This window comes from Corvus cornix, chromosome 1A, assembly GCF_000738735.6.
Source record: "Corvus cornix cornix isolate S_Up_H32 chromosome 1A, ASM73873v5, whole genome shotgun sequence".
Taxonomy (NCBI): domain Eukaryota; kingdom Metazoa; phylum Chordata; class Aves; order Passeriformes; family Corvidae; genus Corvus; species Corvus cornix.
The window spans coordinates 23,658,345-23,683,099 of NC_047057.1; the positions used below are offsets into that span (position 1 = coordinate 23,658,345).

Consider the following 24,755-nt stretch of genomic DNA (forward strand, 5'->3'; position numbering starts at 1 on the left):
AACAGGATTTGGCTTCAGTACGCGCCTGGAATGGCAAAGGGCAGCTCCAGGTTAGGATGAACTCCAGCACCGGGTCGGAGAGGTGCCAAAACACTGGGCCTGGCTGAGTGTCCACCCTCACACAGGCTCTGAAAATACACCTTGAAAATAAGCCAGCCAAGCAATGGCTAGCAGCAGAAATGTTCCTCCAGACCTCTCCATAGGGGTGGGAGAGATGACTCCTCCAGTCAGCGCCTCCAGAAAGGAAAAGGCACAGTTGCCCTTCCCTCAAAGACTTCAGCTGGTTTAAAGGTCTCACTGATCAGGTAACCCAACCCACTGCAACTCCCTGTTTTCTCGCCCCATCCAGAACCTTTCCCTTCCTTCTCCTGCTGCTAAGCCACGGGGGTGGGTAGGGAGGAGAGCGGTGCGTGCGTGGGGCCCGGGTAGCGCCGTAGCGGGGACACTCCCCTCCGCCACCATTGCGCGCCGGCCGCCCGCGGCGAGGTCCCGCTCCCCCTCCGCCTGTCTTCGGGCCGCCGTATGGAGGACGGGGAGCGGGTGGGTTGGGAAGCCCGAGCGCCCGGCGGCGGGAGTCGCTCGCCTCTGCCGGCGCAGGGGGCGGCTCGGCTCGGCTCGGCAGCCCCGCCTGCCTGGCGCCGCAGGGGTTAAGCGCCCCCGCTCCCGGCGGGATCGCTGCCGGCGGGGAGCGGGTTAAGCGCCTGGCGGCGGGGGCTCCGCCACTCGGCTCCGCACCGCGCTCCGCGCCGGAGCCGATACAGCGGGAAGATGGCGACGGAGGGAGCGAGCGGCGAGCCCGGCTCTGGCGGGCGGGAGGACTCGGCGGCCACGGTAGCGGTAATGGGCCTGGCGGGAGAGGGGGGGTGCGATCCAGCCGCGGCGACGAGGGTTCCCCATAGGGTTGGGACGAAGCGGTGCCGGGAGACCTGCCTCCGCCGCTCTGTCCCTCCGCCCTCCTTCTGCCCCGGGGCGGGACGGGGGTTCGCTGCGGGACCCGCCGCCACCGAGCCCCGTCCCGCCCCGGGCAAGACCAGAGAGGGGCGCGGGGTCTCCCTCGTTGCGGCTCTCCCTCTTTCCCTCCGCCGGGGCGGTGGGTTCTCGCTCCCATTGTTCCTTCCCGTTGCTCCGGCGCGGGGTCGGCGTGCGGCGCCGGTGAGGGGCATGGAGGGGGCTCCGCTCCCCGTCTCGCCTCTCCCGCACCCACCCCCCTTTTCCTGCCGCTTCGCACAGCGAGGGGGCTGCGCCCCTGCTCTGCGGGAGGGCTGAGGTGCTGACAGCGGCCGGGGACCTGTCAGACCGGGGTGGGGGGAAATGTTGCTCTTTAACCCTTTGCCGGGCCCGCAAGGCGCTTGGCTTTCGCCTGCCTCTGGTGAGGCGTTTTCGGCGCAAAGGCACCATCCTTTTCCCCCGCTCCAAGTCCCCGTCCCGAGTGCCGGATGTGTGGCGACGTCTCCGCTCCCGGGCCTCGCGCCCCAGGGGCAGGATCTGGCTCCCTGCTTAAAATATCCTCAAAAGCCGAGCAGAACCTCCCTCCCTGCCGGCGTGTCCTCTCTGCGGGTGGGTGAGGCGGCTAGGAGGGAGGCGCAGGGCTGCGGTGCGGTGCCAGCCGATGGTTAAAGAGCGGTGTTGGGGGAGGCTGCGCTCCCCTGGGCCGGCGCTGGGCTCCTCTCTCCTGCTCCACACGACCCCAGGGAGGGTTGCAGGGCTCGTCTTCTCGGGCGGTCTGCGCCTCTGCTGGGCCCCGGCTCCTCGCCCGTGCTCTGGCAGACCCCTGCAGCCCGGCGGCTCTCCCTCTCCCGGTGCATCCCAGACCTGGCGTGGTCCAGCCTGTCTGGGGACTTCCCAGGCGAACCAGCCCTAGGTACTCGCCTGGCCGACAGCCGCAGGTCCAGAGTCAGGCTGTAGCTGCTCGGTCTCGTAGCGACATGCGAAGTTCAGGGCAGTAAAACCGCAGTGGTGCCCGTTCTGATCGGGATCGGTCCTGAAGGCGATGACTCCCGAAGGGAGGGGACTCTAATTTCTCTGAAATTTAGGTTATTGCTAGCATTTTATTTTTTATTATCTTGTTTACTTCCAAACAGGCACTAGTTCGTATCTGAAACCTTGTTCCAACCGTGTACATAATTGTCCTTCTGTGTCTTAAAATCTGCAGTGTTGTGGAAATTCAGTTTTCCTTTAAAAAAGTAAACCTTACGCAGTGCATATTTATAACATCACTGTCTTTTAAAACAATGATATAACCATGCCATAAATGAATATTGTGGTAAGAATTAACAAATGCAGGCTTAAATACTTTAAAGCCCGGGTTTTGACCAAAATTATTTGTACTAAATTCTTTAGTATATTCATATTAATACTGCCTTAATTTTCAGTTTTAAGATATCAAACAAGTAGCACTTCAATATTGCCCTGTTAGGCAGTGGAGTATAAGCCACTCATGCAATTTGGTGTTCTCATTGTGAAAGGTAGGAGGGATAGCTCTGCATTGCACACTCATTTTAAAATATGTTTCTAAAACTGAAGAGATGCTAGGATGTAAACTGTGTGTTTCTCCCTAACAAAAATAATAGCTATACTTGAGCAATAACAAAGTATTTTTTAAATTATTGTTTTCATTTTTAATTTGCCTTCAGTCATTAATTTTCCTTTTATGTTTTTTTCCTTACCAGCATAAACATTTTATTGTTGATTAATTTTATCTCTTGTACTGGAAAATAAAAAGAATACCTCTGTGTAATGAAAATACTTTTTAAAAATACATTTACGATACTTAAATATTTCTTTTGAAGGGTTAGTATGAATAGCTTTTATTTTCTGTCTTTAAATGGGAGATACAGAATTATGAATTGAATCATCTTGCTTACTTTTTGCGTGACCATAATCATTCGAATGACTATCCTATAAGTCACGCTAAAATTCAACTTATTACAAAGTATTGTTTTCAGTACAGTTTTAGGTTAGGGTTCTTTTTGGGTTTTAGTTTCGCTCTGATTTTTAAAAATTTTTTTTAGTTCTCAGAATCCTGATTGCACAAATAGTGCAGTAAAAAGCTGTGAGAACAGTATTTGTAATAGTGATGTGTTAATGTGTAAGTTTTATGCTGTCAGCAGAAGGTGTGTGACACAGGACAGTACAGCAGGGTTTCTTGATACGAAATACTGTTCTTGTGTCTTGATACACTATCAATAACATCACTGGGAAATAAAGACTTTCTCTGCTCTTTTTAGAAGCACTGTAGAAAAGGAAGGGAAGTGCTTCCCTCCCTTTTTTACATTCACCAGGGAATTTGACTGAAAAAGCCTAGACTGTTCCATAGTATGTTACATTTAGGAACAAAGCTGATAATCTTGTTATTCTGAGTTTCCTTGGATAAAACACAGCATTTGGTAAACCCATCACTTCTTTTCCACAAAATATTGGTATTTTTATCATGGGACGAATGATAGGGAAAAAGGGCAGGGGAGTGGTTCTGGTCCTTTTTCATACCTGCTCAGCATGATTGCACTGAAGTCACTGAAATTGTGTTGGTGCCGTTTGGACTAGAATTGAGAGAAAACATATGTGTGTGTTTTAAAACATCTTTGAATGACTTCCATCTGCCTAATGTCTACCAATAATGATTATATAATAGCAAGAAATAATCCAATTTGACAGTCTTTTTGTTGAAACGTTGAACATCAGCCTACTGTGCAGAGAGGGTTGGCTTGTCACACACTTTCACTTCAGTGTGGATTTAACAAAGCCTACGAAAAGCCTGGTATATCAAACATGAAGTTTGTTGAAATTATTCAGTAAAATTTTTGGGTTTGCTTTTGCTTGAGCAGTGATCAAAAGCATAAATGTTATTTTTCCCTCAAAGACAGTACCTTCTACTGTCTGTAAAGCTGTACATGTAGCTGATATTGATAGAGTGGAATCTTGACTCCACTAAAGTGAGTAAGGATGCTGCTGCAAAATTGCATCGAGAATGTGTGCATACTCCAAAGGCTCACTCTGGGTTGCTGTGGGTCATGTAACAGGACAAAAAAGTTACACTACATGAAAAACTATCAAACAAAAAAAAATATATATATAACTGAGAGAAATTCCATGATACTTTGTGGTGACATTATGGGGTATTTTGTGCGTAGCTTGGTGTATTCACTGTCTATTGATCAGTAAGAATGTTCGTAGTAGAACTGCCATTCTGGTCAATATAGTGAAATGCTAAATTATGGCTTGATTGTATCAATTATGTAGGCTGATTTAGATCAGTTGGAAGGATTCTTATCTGAAAACTACTGCAAGTAGCAAAAAATGAGACCATAGCCTTGAAAAGCAAAGACTAAATCTCTTACAAGAGATTACATCCTGGAAAATGGTCACTTACAAAAGGACTTTAGCAACCCTGTCTTCAACTGAATACAGGTTTTCAGTGTGGCATTATCATTCAGAGAAGTTATTTTCTTCTAGTCAGATGTGTGATGCTCTTGTGTGTCAGCATATAGGTGACATGCAGAGACAGCACAGTTCTGTCTGTTCTAGTTCTCCTCCTTCTCTGTGGTGAGAGATTGGTCTCAATCTGTCTTGCAGTGATAATGTTTCAAGCCTCCTTTCTTCTTCTCCTCCCCCTTCTCCAAACTACAGCACTGCCTTTTCTATGCCTTCTACTACACAACCTGCAGCACATCCTCTCTTCCTGTGTTGTGAGGATCTTTGTGGATGAGAAAAGAAAGCCACTGAATGCAGTCCACTTTGCAAATGTTCCTTTCTCTTCCAAATGTGGACTGTCACACTGTCATTAGAGCTGAAGTGCAGAGGTGAAAATTCTGAGCCAGATATGTGAAAGTGGCATGGGAAGTGCAAAGCTGTAGGATACAGTAAGTTCTGTTGTTTTCCCAAGTGTTTTGACTTCATTTGTGTAAGCATTGCTTTGGCCTCAGAGGGAATATACCAAGATAGGAGTAGAGATGGAAATTAGGACAGGAAGGAAAGCACTCAGGAAGACAGCAGTTTGCATTCTGGTTGTGCACCTACTCCTACCCAAGAAAAGGAGCAATTGATTTAAAAAACCTGTATAATCCTTGAACGTGTAAACCAGAAGCAGTCAAGTAGGTTTAGGGAAGACATACTGGTATGTACAAATGATACGTGAGTTAAAGCTTTCTTGGACATTGATTTTTGGTTCTCTTGTAGCACAAAGTAAGGTGTAAAATTTTGGAAAATAGAGATAGCTTCAACAGTGAGTACCCATATCTGTATCTAATCATATACTATTTGCCTTAGAAGTTACTTATTTGAAAGCAACTTGCTGAACATAAATTGCCCATTAAATCTAAGTAAGAATTTAAACATGATTAAAGAAGATTTGTGGGCCTCAATCTATATAGAAACCTAACTTGCACTGAAATAAAAAATGACAAAGTATCTTTGTGGCTTTAAGTAGATTGCAAAAATGTTTTAATAGCTGTGACGATATCTGGGTGTGTACAAAGGTCAGTGTCTTAGTAATTTTGGAGGGGTTGGGGACTGCTTCTTTGTTTGGGGTTTTTTGTTTGTTTGTTTTTGGTGGGGTTTTTTTGTTGTTGTTATTGTTGTTTCCAAAATAAATTTCCCAGCTCTGAGGTATATTTATGGTTAATGTTGAAACTATTAAAAGTTTTGCTGTTATCTGAAGCCAAGAAAGCCCACAACAGCTAACCAAAACCTCCCCCACACCTGTTAAAGAAAAGCCCAGAAAACTGGGGAGCTGTGCTTGAGGAGGGCAGAATAAGCGGGTAACTTCTTGTGGTGAACAATCCAATAAAAGTCATTGAGCTAATGGATGGTATAATTAAATGCATATACAGTACCCTCATGATCCCTTAGGTATGACTATGAAATTTGATGAGTCTTGAATGTTAACATCAGATGATATTCTCTTCAGCAAAAAACTCCATATTAGTTGGGGAGCAAATTCAATGACATTGCTTTTCCTTGAAAGATATTTCTCTGCCTTCACACCTTTTTCTGTTACTAAGAAGATTCCTTAAGGTTATATCTTAATTCTTAAATTCATCTTGGATGTGGTGAGAAATGGACATGTATTTTTTCATCAGATAATTTCTGGTGAAGCATGGGATCACAGATTCTTACCCTAGTTTCAGACTAAAGAACAAGCTTTCCACAGGCAAAGCAATAAACTGTGGTTTTCCCTGAAGTATTCATGAATACTGTGTGGATATTATAACCACTTCTTTTAGCAGTCTCTCTGTTTGCAGTTTTCTTTATTAGAAAAGAGCTATGATTCATTTGACCACATACCCACTTCCTTTTATAGTTGGTAGGGTGAAATAAGTGGCTAGAAGGAATAACCTGTTTTAGAAGCAGGTTTGTGAACTTTACTGGTTTTGAGTGAAGTGACTTTGGCAGCTGACTCTTGAAGGTATGGGTGGAGGTGTGAATGGGGTTCAAGACACTTAAATTTAGGTGTCTATGTGCATATGCAGTGTTTAATATCCTATTATAGTCAGTGGAGCTGTGAGCAAATAGTTCTGGCAGTGGTTAACTGAATAGCTTTTTTGTCTGTTTGACTGGGCTGATTAGTTCTCCATTGAAAATAAAGGGACACTGGGTACCTGGCTTGCATAGCCGGTACCATTAGGTACCTCACTTACATACCTACATACATATATACAAGACATGCATCTTTAGGTTTTCACCTTTAGTGGCCCACATGTGGTACTCTGGGGTATCCCAGCTGGACTTCTGCTACTAGTCTGGTTGGCATGGGTGATTCTCCTAAGTTCTGTATCAAATCTACCTGTCCCAAAAAAGCTATCTCTGATCCCTGGGACATTGCAAATCACATTAAATACTTCTCTATAGGAAACTAAAGAGAATTAGTCAAAGTAGATATTTATACTTGATCAGATGAGTTGTACCTGGGAAACATACTTGGTGTTGTAAAACATATGAATCATGGTTGTGTTTCTCTGGTGCAGTTGTTTCATGGGTCTGGCAGATGTGAGGCCATCATTATACTAGAAGTTTATTTTGTATAGCCTAAAAAGTAATAACAAACCTTTTTTATTTTTAGAACCTTATCTGGGAAGTCTGCTTTGTGAATCTTCAAGAGGATTCACCTGTGTATTGATTTGAATTCAATTTAAAATATGTAATAAGTGTAGATATTTACCTTTCCTTTCCCTTCTGAAAATACTATTTTTTACTTTTGACAGCTTTTCCCTATGTGTCATATTGTACACCATTTTTATACTTCTCCCCACCCTGCTCCCACCCTTCCACTTCAGCCCTCAATTATGCTCCACAGGTTTCTTCCCCAAGTCCTGGTTATTACCCAGCTCCATCTTTTAAAAGGCTTTCTGAGCAAGAAAGAACTTGTTTTCTATGGTCATTTATGATTAATTCACAGCTAACTTGTTTTTTGCCTGTGTTCTGTTTGGGGAAAGTACAAAGTTGTGGCTTTTACACTTTACCTATCTCTTCAAGCTTCTGCTGAAAGCAGCAGAGTTTTTAACGGTTGCTGCGATAGCACAATGAACAGCACTTTTAGCTCCTGAGGTTGCCAGTACTATCAACTGGGCTATGTCAGCAAAAGCAAACTATTGGCACTGCCTATCCCTCATGATATTTTCTGGGGATTTGTTTTTGTTTTGTGGGTTTGTTTGTTTGGTTTTGTTTTGGGGGTTTTTCTTTGAGAGTGGTGTGATGCATTTAACTGTAAAGACTTTTACCATTTTTACTCTAAATTGCTTTACATGTGAGAGACTCCATTCTGTTCCTGTGCCTCACGGTGGTCTTCCAGTTTCGTCTTCTTTTTATCTTTTCCAAAGGTGATGGGGGCAGGAAAATGCCTCTCCAGTTTGATCACTGCTGTTCTGAGTAGTCCTTCTTTTGTTCAGAATTGATGGATTTTTCTTCCTTTTGGCTTGGCAGAATTTAATTTAGTTTTTAGCAATGCTGGTATCATTTTGCCTGTACTGTTTTTGTGATGCACATTCAGGTAGTTGAATGAGTTTTAGCTAATTAGCAGTTTGCTCCATTGTCAGTGCACTTGCTGCCAGGCAACATACACCCCTTACAAAACTGATCTTGGAAAATAACGTGGAGTTTTAGAGGCATAGAGAACTGAAGTAGTCTTTTTCAGGTACTTTATTCTTATAGATCAAATAAACCAAACATTTTAAAATTGGAAAGAGGTAGAGGAAAAAATTCTCTTGTATTTTGGTTGTATATACAAAATATCTTTCTAGGGCAACATATTCTGGTATCTCTGTTATAAAACCAATACAATGGCTGGCTTGGTTACGTAGTTGTTAAGTTGATGGTTACATTTTTACAGTTTGGCATTCTAGCAAAACCCGAGAAGACATATAAGCCATGAGGTACTACTGCAGTCTTTATTTTCTGGAGATCTAAGACTTACTGCTCCACTGGAAGACGTTAGGAAGATTGCTTTTCTAGATCTAAATAGCAGTTTTTTCTATGCCTTGGCCAAACAATGTTCTCTCAGAATAAGAACGTGGGGCATGACTGACATCTTGATCCCAGAAGATTGCATGGAGTGTTTAAAAAGGGAGGATAGTTTTATTTCATTATATGCTTTATCTGCTCAAATCTGAAAGATGTTTTTTCAGCCATGCTTGAGAATATTTTAGATCTTTAAACTATGGATTTTGGTCCACTTAGGGTAGGCCATGTTGCAACTCCGTGAGTGCTGGTTCAGAGATGTGTATGAGGAAAAGACGTGGTAGCATCTTCAGTGACTGCCATGCACGCTCTTATCCTGTGTGAATGGATTCGATGTTGCTTATCCATAATGAACAAATTGAAGATGACCTTAAAGTACTGGAAAAAAGTAGTCATTCCAATTGCAGAATTTGTCAAATAAAGTTGGGGGGAAAAAAAGCCTTAATGAGCATAAAATTGTTCATAAACAAGACCAGAACAATGATGGTGTTATCTTTCATCCTAAAAAGCACTTTTTCTGTTTAGTGTGTCTCTTCTTGTGGACAGTTTCATACTTAAAAACAAGAAGGCATCAGACAAAAGTAACTGACAGCAAAGGTGGTGATTCTACACAAAATGTGTAGTTGTGCTGTGGAATGTTGTGGATGCTAAAATTATATAAAGATTCAAAAAGCAAGGGCGCAGGTTCTCAGCAGGTATGTCAGCTGAGGGTTGCTATGTACAAAATGACAATTTCTGCCTCAGAAGGTGAACAAGCTGAAATTTGCTGGAGGTTGGGAGAATATTTCTGCAAAGTATCATTACGGGCTTGTTTTGTTCTAATGGTGATTTCAAGGCATCCCTTATTGGCTGTTTTTGGAGACAGGATGCTTGAGTAAGTGAGTTTTTAGTGTCATATGCTAGAATTGTTTAGATATGAAGTGATTTTACTAGTTCTTATTTAATGCTTTTAAAACTAAAAATATAAAAACTAAGTTGAATATCTTTTTGGAATGTCTTTCTGTTAACGTTTCTTTGTGTTTATTTATATCTAATCATAAATTACCAGAGATCACTCTTAACTGCTAGTTTTTGCTGTCTTTTCTTATGTTCTAGTTCAAGGTGTATACTTGAATGAAATTTACTGTAGTCGCTTAATCAGATGCTTAGTTAAAAATCTCATCACTGCATCACATATGTTGAAGAGTGTCTCTGGTTTGATAAGAATGGAAGAATGTTTTCATTTATGACTCAGGAAAGACTGCAGATAATTGATGTTTCACCCGTGATCTACAGTCTTTTGACAAAGAGCTACCTTGTGTTACACCTCCTGGCAGACTGAATTTACTGACTTGGGCAAAAGAGTAGGATCATGTTTTGTGTACTGTACTTTTGTGGATGCCCCTATTAACTTTGTCTGTGACTGTTGAAGCCTTCAGTGCCTTTGTTTTTTGTTTTTTTTTGTCAGAAGAGACAAGCATATTTTAGAATATAAAGATAATGTAGTGGATACACCATTGAATGTCATCTTTAAAGACCATTACTGAATATTATGTTTTGTACTACTTGCTTTCTATTTTTAGAAAAAAAAAATCCCTGCATTAGTTTTCCATCTGAAAAATAGAGACTTTTTTCTCTATTATAAAGGAAGTTGTATGAAGAAACCAGTTCCTATCCTTGAGGTATTAGGTTTTATGAAGTTGTTCACAGAAGAAGGATGGCAGATAAGTGGGTCCTTGTATCTGACTGAATTAAATTTAGTAATTAGAAGTACCCAGAGTGAAAAGTGCTGCAGCCCGTAAGGTAAAATCTACTCTACTGACACAAAATTAAATGAGGAGCTGTATAAGTTTAGTGACTTTTCATTTTATACGTGTCCTTAGATCATTGAGCATTATGTAGAACTGTGAGAGGCTGCTGCAGCACAGATTGGAAAAAGCCTTCAGAGAAACTGGTTGTTTCTCTTGATTCATTGGCATGGAGAGTAAGAGGTATTTTTGGGATTAGAGAAATAGCTGACCCAGGCAGCAAAAATAGAAGATAACTGTTGTCCAGGATAAAGTTCTGGTTAGAATGGATGGCCCCGTCTTCAAAACAGTTAGGCTTAATAGAAATAGGGGGACTGGAGCATTTCTTATGAGGACAAACTGAGGTAACTTTCCAACCTCCAAAAGAGATGACTGAGAGGGGACCTAATCCATGTCTGTCAGTATCTGAAGGGAGGGTGCCAAGGGGATGGAGCCCAGACTCTGCTAAGTGGTGCCAAGCAGTAGGAGAAGAGGCAATGGGCAGAACCTGATGTACAGGAGGTTCTGCCTGAATATGAGGAAGAGCTGCTTTACTGTGCAGGTGACTGAGCAGTGGAACAGGTTGTCCAGAGAGGCTGGAGATATTCAAGAACCCTCTGGACACAGTCCTGTGCCCTGGGATGACCCTGCTTGTGCAGGGGGGTTGATCCGTGTTACTCACCTAAATGAGGAAGCTCAATCCAACATACATTGAATGTAAGTAGCTAAAGTTCTGACCTACAGTTCTCAGTAGCCATTTGTGCACCTCTGTGTGTTTTAACTGCAAAGTGAAAGTATAACACAGTTAATACTGTGTTAGTATTAACACAGATACAGGTTTTGGGTCTTTTATATCTATGGCCTTCTAGCCTGAGGGAAGAACAACCGTTCTGCCATCCTCTTGCCTTGAGAAAGTAGAAATGGTACTTGCCTTAATTTTTATTGCATTTTTCTATACTGAATTTAAGCTCCTGAGTAGCTGAATGTTTAGATTTTATGTGCTTTGGGGAAGATAGACAATATGTCCAGATACACCGCTCACCTAATTTGGCAACAGATTACTTCATCCTGAAGATAGCTGAGTGTTTGCATTGCAGGGCTTTTCTAGTAAACACATCTACATCATATCTAGGAGTCTAGCATTTACCTTACAGGGAATAATAGAATAATGAAAATCAATCTGGGCAGCTGAATCTAGCACATGGAATAAAAACTATTTTCTCCCCCTGAAAGTAATCCCCTTCTAAATTCACTACTTGTGTTAGCACTCAGGATGGTGAACAACAGATTGGTATTAATCCTACCTACCTTTGTGATTTTGTGAATATTATAACATTCTCCTCACCACACCTCCAAAATCAAGACTTCCAGCCTTGTAGTCTTTCCTCATATAGTACTTACTCCTTTTCACTTCATTCTTTTAGTTAGCCAATTCTACACTTTTAGATGAAGATTTTATGCTGTACTTGAGATGTTGGTTTACCAGGGGTTTAGATAGTGGAAAAATGAGGTTGTTCACCTATATGTGAAGAATTATGTGCCAACTTCCACGTGAAATAGCTTTCTCTGCCACTTTTCTATGTTTTTTCCAGGTTATTAATGAAGAACTTGAATAAGGCTGGTCCCAGAGGTGCTCCCTGCTTACCTGTTTCCATCTTGGAAAATGGTTGTTACCCATGATGTTTGCTTCCTATCCATGAAGTGTCTTTTATTCCTATACAGTCGGATAGGAGTTTCTGTATAATAATAGTAGATACAGAACCTTTTCCGAAACTTCTGGAAAGTTCAAATACATTAGTGTCCAGTGGATCCATTTTGCCATGTGCCTGTTGACATTGTTACAGAAGTGTAGCAGTTTGGGAGGTGAATTTGATTTTACAGAAGCCCTACTGAGATTCGCAGTATACACCGAGTATGTGCTCAATGATTTTATTCATCAGTATTAACTCATTTCTCTGTCTTGCTCAGGGTGGCAGTCAGACCTACACTAATCTTGGTAACTGTGGAGTGGAAAGATAGTGTTGCTATGAACTATTGTTTGTTAGTGCCTCTTAAACCTGAACCATTCCCTCCAGCCAAACAAATGAGACTGCAAATAAAGCATGCACATAAGATTTTGTGTCTTTTCACAAATTGTTCTTCAGAAATTCACATTCAGCACAGTGTGTGGTGATAACTTGGGTAGCTGTTTGCACAGGTGCGTTAGGTGAGCCGTGGTTAAGATCCTTTCCCTCTCTCTTGCCTTCCTCCCTGTAGTGCTATTTCGGGTCTGAATTGTTTCAGCCTCTGTGAAGCTTCACAAGGGAACTGTTACTCACAAAGTTAGTAGCTTTACCGTTTCACCCCTATCATTCACAAGGCTTTGCAGGATTGATCCCTTGCAACAATTTGAAACAGTGTAATATGGGAAGGCTTTAATTTCTTCACTTAAAAAAAAAAAAGAATGAGACTATTCACTATTAATTTTGACTTTATATAGTACAAATAAAGAGACCAACTTTTGACAACTGTAGATGGTTGCTGGCACATCTGTGTTTCAAAATTACAGTAACTGTTGTAGTCAGTGTGTTCATCAGTGTTTTCTTTCTTACAGACAAGAGAGTTTGATGTGGATAACCTGAGCAAAGCAGAACTGCGAATGCTTTTGAGTGTAATGGAAGGAGAACTAGAAGCACGAGACCTTGTGATTGAAGCCTTGCGAGTAAGTAATTTGGTTGTTATGATTTGCTTTTTGGCTATTTTTGAAATTCTCTTTTGCCACTTCCTTTATACTGTACATAGAATATTATTAGTGAAAGAGTAAATCGTGATTTTTAAAGTTTTAGGTTGACTAAATCTCAGTAATCACAAAATATGTTCTTGTTTAATTGTAGCCATTTGGTAATTCTATGTAATTTTGGTCTAAAATACCAACAAAATTTCAAAGAAATAAGTTAAAAACCTGTGAAATTGCTTCTTTTTAAAATTCTTTTATATTCTAAAGTCTGTTATTTGTGAAAGGAAGGAATAACATCAAAGAAAAATTCAGTCCATTTGTAATTTGTTCTAATGAGCTATATTCAGTCATACACTCTATTCAATGCTTTCATTTTCAGTGAGATGGAAGTAGGGACAAAAACCAGGTGGTCATATCCACTTAGGGAAATATTTTTGTGGCTTTTTTGGTTGTTTGCCTTTTTTTAATAAAAGGTGAAATATGAGATATATACTCTTAACAGCATTCACAAGTACTTGGTTAGGTTTTTACTGTGTTAGGCATATGTGAAGGTTAGTTTTCTGCTTCATAAGATTGCAGTCTGAAAGGTGACTTAGTTGACTGGAAATGTACAAACAAAACTAGTTTAATTAAAATATTATTTTTTATGACCACATTGATTTTAATATGTAATATTTTGATCTGGATCAAAATAAAATTTAACAGGACTACCAAACAGACTTCAGGTTTGGGGAAAAAACAGTCTTCTATGGTTTAAAAATATTCATAACTTCATAGTTGAATAAAGGGAAATAGTGCTCTTTAAGGCATTGAAGGTATGGTAAAGCAAAACCTTAATGTAATATAATATATCTAGTGCTAGTTTTTAGCAGTATGTATAATGATTATCAAATAGTGTGGGAACATTTTCCACTTGAAATGTCACAGTAACAATTGTAAATGCGTTTTTACTCAGTTTTAAGTTGTTTTGTGATGGCTACAGATCACTTGTTGCAAATGGAGCTTTAAAGTAGCTGTCATTGATGTACTTGAAATAATAACTGAAGACTTTATAGGTGTAAACCTCTCTTAAAAAATGTAATTTTCATTTTGTAATGACAATAAGACACTAGGATTAATATTTTTCTGGAATATTACTGCACTTTGAAGTTATTTTGTGTTTGGCCTTCAGTTATATGCATATGTTGAAATGTACTGCCTTTTCATCTAGCTGTTTTAAAACTTCATGGCTCATTTTCCTGGACTAGGAATTTTATTTTCCCTGCCTGCCAGTTAAGGTTTTGTAAAAGTGGAAATAGTGCGCACAGCACATCCAAAATCTCTTTTTTTGACTCTTCTAACTTTGAAGGAATGCAAATAGAATATTCAGTTCTAGTAAATATTCAGGAACAAGCTACTACACTACATATCAAAAAATGTATGTATTGAAATTGAGAAAAATGGGAAAGAAGAGAGGAGGAAATAAAAATGAAGTAAGCATTTAATGATAGTAAACATTAAATATTCAGCGTATTGCTGTCCCAGGAGAAAAAAAGTCTATATCAAATTCACATGTACCTGCTGAATTGGGTAGTATGTACAAAATGGGTTTTGATGATTAATACAGATAAATATAAAAAGTAGCTCAATTTCACATAAAGTATTTAAATGTTGAAAGTTTTTAAATGTTGAAAGTTGGGGGGGTGGGATTTTTTTGTTCAGTTGGGCTTTTTTTTTCCTTCTCCTGCATCTCAATTTCTAGTTTCTCTAAATAAACTCAGTGTGTAACTCAAATCTTCCTGGCAGCTTGCCTGGTTAGCTGTGCTAGTATTGCGAAACTTGGAAGTCATACCTGCTAAAGAACTGTAGTTCTACTGCTGTAGAACATGTAGTATCATACTACAACATGTTTTGGATCTTCTGGCTTCTTAACTGGGAAGCCACAAGTCAGCAGGATTAGCAACTGGAGTCTCCAAGCAGCACACAAAAATAAACAACTAGATAGCCAAATATAGGTCTTTTATAAAAGTGTATAACAAGAGAATTCCAGTGTAATTGTGTCAGATTTGGTACTTAGATTTGCTGCAATGAACGGGCATACACAGTTTGCATATCCTTAAAGTAAGAAGGAAGTAGTTTTTATATAAGGGAAAAGACTAACATTATTTCAAAAAGAGATAATGGTCTCTTTCAAAATTAGGAAAAGTTTGTGAGTTTCCTATTCTAAAGTAATAATCTTCTGAATGTGTTGTGGTTTTGTGACTTCTGGGTTTATTTTTTTTCCTCTTATTTAAAAAATAGCTGTAAAGTTATATGCAGTTTGAGGTGTCAATGAAAGAAAGAAAATTCCAAAATGATGCTGTGTACCACTTAGTACTGCTGTAATATTGCTTTTTTGACAGGGCAACGATGCCCCTGGATTTCCAAATTGTATTTGCTTTAGATGCAGGTCTTCTGGCTGTTCCTTTACAATATATTAATTGTGCCATAAAATAAATTCGTATCTTATGACTTTCAATTTGATTTTTCTTGATGCTAGTAGCCATCACAGAAGATGCCTATTAACTCCTCATTAAGCTGTTGTAAGATGTTGCATAACTTTTTCTGTTTATTTAAAGCTTAATTTCTAAAGGTTGCAGTCTAGTGAGAGTGAAGAAGAAAAGCTTCAGAGTTTATTACTCCACTTTGAAAAGATTGAACTAGGAAATAAAATCTGTCCGCTGGGTATTGTTCAGAGGGCAGAGTGTTCATTCTGCTTATTCTGTGTAAACAAAAAAATAAAAAATTAAAAGTGAGAAAGGCCAGCAGTTTGAGAGTATGTGAAGAAATCTTGTTAAATTAAATGGTCATCCTAGGGGCAGAGATGGGAAGGGAAGATAAGTTTAGTTAGTAAAGTTAAAGAGTTGATTTTTATTAAGGCACTATAATTTGTGCCACATGATAAATTAGAAAGAATCAAACCCAGTGTCACGTATAATAATTAATGCTTTTTATTGTGTCTTTTTTTCCTAATGTGCTGTAGCGTTTCCATTGGATTTTATATTAATTTTATATACCTAGAAGACTATTTTTGAAACAAAACCAGAACTTCAAGTTCATTTGTAAGAAATATGCAGATGACATCTGTTTACTTCCACGTTTCCACAATACATTGTTGTTCCTTTATAATATGCACAACTGATTCCAGCTTGAAATAGTTACAGTAATTATCAATCAGAACAATTTAAGTTGCTGGACAAATTCAGCCCTGTGGAAACCAACAGACTTGGAAAAGTAGACCTTTATAATGCTTAGAGTCAAATTTCCAGGTTTATTCCAAGTCAAAAGTTAATTTACTGTGGAGAACAGCATCAGGATTCAGCTCAAAGGATCTTTTCCTGTGTAAATCTTTCTCATTAGTGCTCTGATTTTGTATAATTACTATACCAAGTGACTAACATGATTTCTCTTTTTTTGAATCTGTGATTTCTGTATTTTAGTAGCTTCATGATCATGGTTGTGCTGCAATTAAAATTAGATTCAGATTAAAATTTAAGTCATGAAAATTATTTCATTAATGAGGAATAACTTGATGATTAATTGCTATTGAGAGTCCACGTAGTTAAAAATGGAGGGATATTTAACTATAGCTGCCGCCTCCATCTGTCTCAATTATCCAAATAAACTGTCCGCCTGTAATAAGGGGATAATTTATTCCTAATGTGGAGGTAATGTGGCCACATAATCAAAGCACAGGTCTGGCCTCCCACAATGTGATCTCAAATACAGCATTCATTTGTTGTTATTTTTTCTCCAGACAAAAAATGGTTGCTGTGGCTGTTCACTTTCTAAAAGATTTTTTTTAAGTGCATTGACCCTCATATGATGAATTGATGTGGTAGTAATAGCTGTCAAGAATAGATCTGTAAATACTAAATAGTGCTTTTTGTGGTAATTCTCTCATAAAGTTAAATAATTTGTAGGTTACTTTTCATCTAAAATTTTAAAGCCCCATTCAGTTGGGATTTCTGTTCATTGTGAAAATATGTTTATTTTCTTATGTAGATTTCATTAGGGAGTAAATGGTAAATTGAAAATGTATGCTTGCTTCTATGGTATGCATTATTTAATGTGAACAAAAACCTGCAAATTCTCACTGTACTAGATTTTTTAATATACCAAATTGCATGGATTTAGAACAACTTTATTTGATTGTTGGGAAAAATCACTAATGAAACTTTAAAAAAAAGTCTAAAAGAACTGCCAATACCAACAAGTGGATATATTTTTGGTTAATTAAAATTGACTACAATATTAATGAGCTTTCTCTGAGCATAAGTGAGCTCCAAATCAACAGATTCTGTGTATGTCCTGGCTGAGTCAGGAGGACAATATGTGAATGGCGACATGAACTTCGTTGTAGGTGTTTCTTCAGTGTTGAAAAGCCCTACTGTATTTAATTTTTTCTGTAACTTCCTAAGACATGAAAGCTTATTTTCTGTGTATGTGTTTCTACCAACATCTGTTTAATCTTTCACCCAGTTTCTGCAAAATCTGACAAAATGCTAAGCATTTCAAAAATAGGTAGTGCTGTAAAACCAGCAGCTGGGTAAGAAAATTCATACTGTTGTTAGGACCTTAGTTGAGGGGAGGGCAGAGATTTGAGCTGTCTTTTATTGAGCAGTGTATAGGAGCTGTACAGTACAGGGTTAGGGAAAATCAGATTTTGCTAATTTAATTGTTCAGAGAATTTGAGCTAGACCTAAATTTATAAAAAGATAAGAAAAAATGTCTGCCTGAATTTTATCTCCCTGAATCTAAGCATTTTGACAGGCCTGCAGGTTAATCAATAGAGCTACAAATAAACCATAGTTTCTATATTATGTCCAAGTAGAAAATCCATATAAGATAATTTTTGACTTCCCCTGGCAAAGGTACGTGAGTTCTTGGTTGAATTTTGTAATGAAAGTAAAAATACTAATGTAATAAAATAGGTAGGTCAAAAGACAGAAATTAATGCATCCTGTAACAATCAATACCTCATATTCACATTCAAGTTTAATAACCCATTCTATTAGCTTTACTTAAAAATCCTGCAGTCTAAAAATGCAAGGTTTAAAAATAAGGATAAACAACTTTTAAGAGAGTATAATGATTACTGTGTAGATTTGCACAATGTTGCTTAGACGTAACTAATGCATAGTACATTGAACACCAGTTTTCAGGTACCAGCTCTCTTGCTAACCATTTTAGAATTACTGGGATATCAGTATTCAATTGCATGAGAAATTCAGTATTCTAACACGAGTCTTCCCAAAGGGAGGATCACAGGAGGATCACTTGTTTTGGAATGATGAGATTGTTTCAGAAATTATGGGTAGCTTATAAGATGCTTGAGTTCATAATGATAAAGGCTATTTTTTACATATCTGTGTGTTTGTGAATGAACTGCTTGAGTGAACCTACCTTAGCATTCTGATTAGGGACATGCTTTTGAAGAAACTGTCCCCATTGTCCCACCTGACTTTGATTTGATTTGCCTCGCAGACTACTCTCGGACTGTGTCAGCTGAACTGACAGCAGTTAGTCCTCTAAGACCTTCTTCCAAAAGGCAGGACCATAGGCATATGGAGTCTTTTTCTTCCCAAAGGGTGGAAGGCATTTTTTGCTTAAGCTAGTTTGCTTTCAAGTGCTGAGCTGTGCATTGTGGAAGGCTTGTATTAGTAAACTTGTCTTTCAGTTTTGACCAGCAATGATTAAACACTGAATGGTATCGTTTTATTTTAATCTCATTGAAAACATGAACTGTTTTGGTGATAACTGTCAAGTGTGCATATTTCTATACCACTTCTGCAATTCTGTAAGCTTATGTATAGATCAAACAATATTTAAGACAATCTAAGTTGAGTCTACCATAGTTTATCACAACAGTAGGGCTTCCTTCAGTTGGCCAAGACAGACTTTTGCCCACTGTAGGTTGAGATTTGGGTTTAAAAAAACTGGATTTTTCAGTTAGAGTTTCCATATCCTTTTAATATTATTTGTCTTTTGCATCTTGTCATGGGATGATACTTGGTTTTGTCTGTACTATGAAAGTTACACATTAAAATAGAATTATTAAGCAACACAATAACTGTCAGTTGTATATGACTAAAGTTTTTTCCTGAACTACTGCACAGAGTCTGCAAGAATTGTGCTATAAGACTTAGGACTTCTAGAATGAATTTTGGGGTTAGAAGGGAAGAAATCTGGGAGCTATCAGGAAAAAGGGAATGAATCCTTATAATTTAGTTGTTCTCAAGTTGACTGATAGGCAGAAAAATTGCATGTATATGAAGCGTAATCTGTCAAAGGGAGCTACACATACAATAAATTATAGACCCTTACCTGCAGTAATTGTTCTAAGTTTGGAATCTAAAATGTGAATTCGAATTCTCCTATACGCATGAATCCCATGAATCCAGAATGGAGCTAAGAGCACACAGAAGGTGGTTTTGGAGGTTTCTGGCAGCCAATAAGACAGCCTGTTTTATAGCCAGGTGTCCTGGAAAATTTGTAACTATGTAGAAGGAGGAGCAGAAGATGTTAAATTGTGTGTAACAGAAGGTTATTTTTGTAGACAGTATGATGGCAGTTGTTGGTCTTGGTGGCAGAAGTGAACCGTGAAATAGAAGTCAGATAATGCCTTGTTTGCATTGTCATTTTTGCATATTGCAAATTCTTTGCATAGAAATTAATTTTTACTAAATTTTTGGGAGCTAATAATATGAAGATTGTCTTTGCTCATCTCTGCAGATTATGTCTTTGCTCGTCTGCTCACTACTTTTGATTTATTGAATTTAATGATGGTTGTGTATGCATTTTCTCTGCTTTTAAATATAGTTTGTCTTTACATCTCCAATGTGTCTGGTTTTGCTTTCCCAATAATAGTTTACTGTACTTTTCTGAAAGGGTTGGTCAAAAACCAGTATTTCACTATTGCAAGCTATTTAAAATTGATTGCAATGAAATGATGAAATAGGGATAAATCTCAGACAAGTTAGTAGATGAAATTTTTTTTTTATAGTACTTAGTTTGGAACGGTTTATCTGTTGTTCATTTCAAGTTTTAGATTTTTGAAGCATGCTCTTTGAACCTAATTGAAGAAGCATTGTTTGATACAACCTTAATATTCAAATTTTGATTTGCCCCTATTCGATCATGGTTTATATATTCTTTTTGTGTTAGTTTATATTGTGTTGTATTTACTTTTCTTTTGTTCATTTTTTTTTTGTAGTTGTAGTAATAGTTGTGTAAACATATGCTTTGTTATGAATGGAATCAAGTCTGACCTTTTTGAAAAGGTGTTGGACTTTTGGCAGCAGAAATCCCTGGACTAATTAACTTTGATGATCTGAGTGATCCTGCTATTTTGACACATATAAAGGCCTCTTCTAGAATTTGTTGACAAAATAAGTTTTCAGTCATGTTACATCACTTCTTGTGGTAGGTATTTGCTGTTTGCCAAAGGGTGACATTAAGCACTGAACTATGCAAAACTTTTCCTAAACCATATTAAATCAGTCCTGTGTCTGTGTTGCTTCACTAAGCTTAAGTTTCGTTACTGAGGTAAATACCTTTATTCCAGGCTCTCCTAAAACTGGGGAACACAAGTATGAAACTATGAGACTTGTTTTCTAGTATGAAAGCTCTATGGCCTTGCATTACAAACAACCTTTTCACTCTTCATTCCAGCAGTGTCTGTTAAACTGATCGTAGTCCCCTTTTGTTTTTCACATAAGATCTGAATATCTTTATTGTTGGCAGGCATGATCCTACCAATTCACCTGAAAGTATTCTGCTGATATCTTATTTGGATAATTGCTTTGCCTTCCCACTTGATTTCTTCTACCCTTGTTTATCTTCCTGCATAATCCAACATAAACTAGTGGGTAGAGATAGGTGCACACGTTATTTGTAAAAATAATAATAAAAAATTCCAATGTCATGTTAATGTAACTGTTTCTCCTTTTCTGTGATCTTTGTGAATTATATACATATGACCTATTTGAAGTGTTTCATCTGTTTGCCATCATTACCCACATTGCTGACAATGAGAAATGTAACTGGGTCATCTGTTATCTATGTTATATTACCTGAAATTTTCCATTTTTTAGTTGAGGGAACACATTTCCTCTATGCCAATAAACAGTACAGGTAATATTGCTGATAGCAACGCTCAAGGGAACTGAATACATAACACTTCTTTCCTTGGTTTGTGTGTCTCTTCATGTTACTGTTGCTGAAGAAAAAATGTATAAGGTTTGTTCTTGGTTCTTCCAAAAAAAAATAAAAGGTAATAATTTATAAAAAAATAATGGTGAATAAGACAAGAGATTTGATTTGGGTCCTTTTCAACACCTTTGAAAATACATAGCTTTGATTACTTTTGTTGTGCTTGGGTTTACATGTTCCCAGGCTTTTCTCCCTCCCACTCCATTTTGATGCTGTTCTGACTGGTGGACAGGTCCTTCCAGCTGCTGCTCTCACAGAGAGAGGCATCTGTCTTAGAAGCTCTGAGAGTGTACTAAAAATACTTAGCACTGGGTCTCTTACTAAAGCCGGAGCTCCATTTTTATTAATAAATGGAAAATTTTAGAAAATAGAGCAACAGTGATTATAGTGAATTTTCTCTGAAATAGCAAAGTAAAATTTTAGCTACATATTATGGAGATACAAGCTGTTACATGGAAATTTTTAAATTGCTAACTCTAATGGTATCTGTAAAAGGAGTTCTAGCTGGAAAATTGCTTTAAAGTTTTAATAAACAGTGTAACATCCAAAGTGTAAAATCTAATGCAGATGAGTGTTGTTTACTTTAAAATTTTCCTTTTGATCAATCAAAATAATTTAGTAAAATGTATTTGTTCATTCATCTTCTTCACTTCCAGTGAATACTGAAAATAATTTGAAAACACTACCTCAAATAAATCTATATTGTGAATAGAATAGACTATTTCAGTTGGAAGGGATATGAACAGTGACCATCTAGTTCAGCTGCCTGACCACTTCAGTGCTGACCAAAAGTTAAAATGTGTTTGCAAGGGCATTGTCCAAATGCCTCTCAAACACTAACAGGCTTGAGGCATCGATCACCTCTCTAGGAAGTGTTTGACCACCATCTTAGCAAAGAAATGCTTCCTAATGTCCAGTCTGATCCTCTCCTGGTGCAGCTTTGAACCATTCTCACTGGATCTCAGGGAGAAAAAAGCAGCCCCTCTCTCTCCCCTTCCCCTCCTCAGGAAGCTGTAGAGAGCAATGAGGTCACCCCTCAGCCTCCTTTTCTCCAAACTTGACAAGCCCAAAGTCCTTGACTGCTCCTCACAGGATGTTCCTTTCAGCCCTTTCGCCAGCTTTGTTGCCCTCCTCTGGACGCATTCACTCACCTTCACATCCTTCTTAAACCGCAGAGCCCAGAACTGCACACAGCACTCCCAGTGAGGCTGCTCCAACGCTAAATAGAGTGGGATAATCACCTCTTTTGCCCAGCTGGTGATGCTGTGTTTGATCACCCCAGGATGGGGTTTGCCCTCTTGGCTGCCCGGGCACACAGAGCTGACTCACGTTTATCCTGCTGTCAGCCAGCACCCCCAGATCCCTCTCTGCAGGGCTGCTTTCCAGCCTCCCCTCCCAGTTTATATTTGTGCCTGGTATTGCTCCATCCCAGGTGCAGAATCTGACATTTGGACTTGTTAAATTGCATCCAATTAATCATTGACCAATGCACCAAACTATCTAGATCCCTCTGCAAGGCCTCGTGTCCTCAAGGGAGTCAACAGCATTTCCCAGTTTGCTATCATCAGCAGCTTTGCTAATGGTGCATTTGACTCCTGCATCCAGGTCATTGATGAATGTATGGAAGAGAACTGTCCCTAGGATTGAGCCCTGAGGAATACCGCTATTGACCAACAGCAGCCAGATGTAGCCCCATTCACTACAAGCCTTCAGCCAGGTCTTCACCCAATGCACTCTGAACCTGCTCATCCCACAGCTGGAGAACTTGTCCAGAAGGATGCTGTGAGGGACAGTATCAAAAGCTTTACCAAAATCCAGGAAAGCTACATCCACTGCCTTCCCTTCATCCACGAGGTGGTTGACTTTAGACAGAAGGATATGGAAGTAGTTAAACAGCCCTTTCCCTTTGTGAACCCATGTTGACTCTGCCTGATGATGGCATTGTAAATACATAATTTGTATACTTTTTCATTAAAATATGTAAAGTTTGGTAGTAATTTAATTGCCATGTAGTAATGTGGGATGGTATCTTAACTGAGATTTTGATAGCCTGAAATTATGAAAATCTAAATACTCAAACAGAAGCACAGATTGATTAAGTGAAAGTTTTACTGTTATGTCTTTGGTATGTTTTCTTACTGAACTGAAGAAGCCTTTTTTTTAACTGCTAAGCATGAAGGTTAAAGTGCTCTACTTTGGTTAGAGATGAAGTCAGTTTTCCTTCAACACTTAAGAAGAATGGCTGACAGATTTCCATGTAAAGAATTATGAATTGATTTGCATGAATTTCAACTATAAATTTGAACATGCAAAAAAGTCTAGATGACGAATGGTTATTTAAAGTAACCAGAGAGCTCAAGTCTCTTCTATCAGCTGACACTCCTATCAGTATGAAAATCTGTATTATTTTCAGAAATAAATGTCTGGGCGGTTAGATAATCAGAGCATCAAACAGTGATATTTCCTGACAAAATATTGGCCTATAATTTGCAAATGTTTAAGCATCAGGCAACAAAGCTGTCATAAAATAGGTCTAATGTAATCTTTATATGGAACATTTAGATAGCTCTTCTCAATCAAAACCACGTGCGGTTTCATGACTTGAACTTTTTCTTCTTCCTCATTTAGAAACTTAGTGCAAGGCCTGAATTTCACCTTTTACATTGTGTGAAGTGAAGAATATTTTATATTCACTGCACTGTTTTTTTTTTTCTTGTTGGGACTGATCTGTTAGTAACTGATCTTAGCCTTGTAATATGGCATTTTCATTTTAAAATCTGCAACTTCAAAATAGTGAGTTTTCAGTACTCTAAGGGAGCAAATTAATAATGAAGAATTGGAAGCATATGTCTGTCTGTCTGTACCTTTTTCTTTCATGGAGGTTTTTGTCAAGTACAGGGAGAAAGGGAAGGCAGTTGTGCTACTTATCAATATTGTGGTAATAATCATCTGGTGCTGTTGGATGATACCCTCCTTTTATGGAGTTAGACCCCTAAGAAAATCCAGGCTTGATCATTACCTTGGTTATATAATTCTGCTTCAGTACTTGTCAGGATTGTTTAAATGTTACTTAAATGTTTGTCCTTCTATACCTTCTATACACAGAGATTTGAATTAGTTGGCATTTTGTGCTTTTATCAGGTATGCTTTTTAGTGCATAAGATAATAATAGAGAAAAGAAAATTGTACAGCTTTTTGCAAAGCACTATAATATTTGGATACTTGCATGAAACAGAGAAAATCTCTTCTCCTGAGGATACTGCGAATAACCTTGTAAAACAACATACAGTCTTTTATTCAGAGCTGGTTTTTTACCTTGAAAAATGCTTTTTAAAGCTTGGATTTAAAGCTACGTGATTCCAAGAGACGGGGTACTTTGCAAATTACAGATTTTTTGAGAAGTTTCGTGAATGAGAGAATAATACAGCTTTTGGATATTAGTTTCATGCTTGGAATAACTTTTCGAGGAAAATTTTACATATCATGCAGTCTACTGTACTGTAACAAATTTCACTGATATATTTGCATGGCTTATGACTGTTACAAGACAGTTCTCCAAGAAAGGTTTGAATGCTTTTTATGGGTATGTG

The 24,755-nt window shown here is 38.6% G+C and overlaps 1 protein-coding gene across 1 annotated transcript in view; it reads left to right on the top strand.

The window, feature by feature from the left end:
• The first annotated feature begins 438 nt into the window (after positions 1-438).
• CTTNBP2 (cortactin binding protein 2) overlaps positions 439-24,755 on the top strand; it is an 81,529-nt gene continuing 57,212 nt past the window's right edge. The window contains 2 exon segments of the mRNA XM_039570489.1: positions 439-837; positions 12,811-12,918. Of these exon segments, the coding sequence (XP_039426423.1) occupies positions 769-837; positions 12,811-12,918 (177 nt within the window). The 5' untranslated portion in view covers positions 439-768.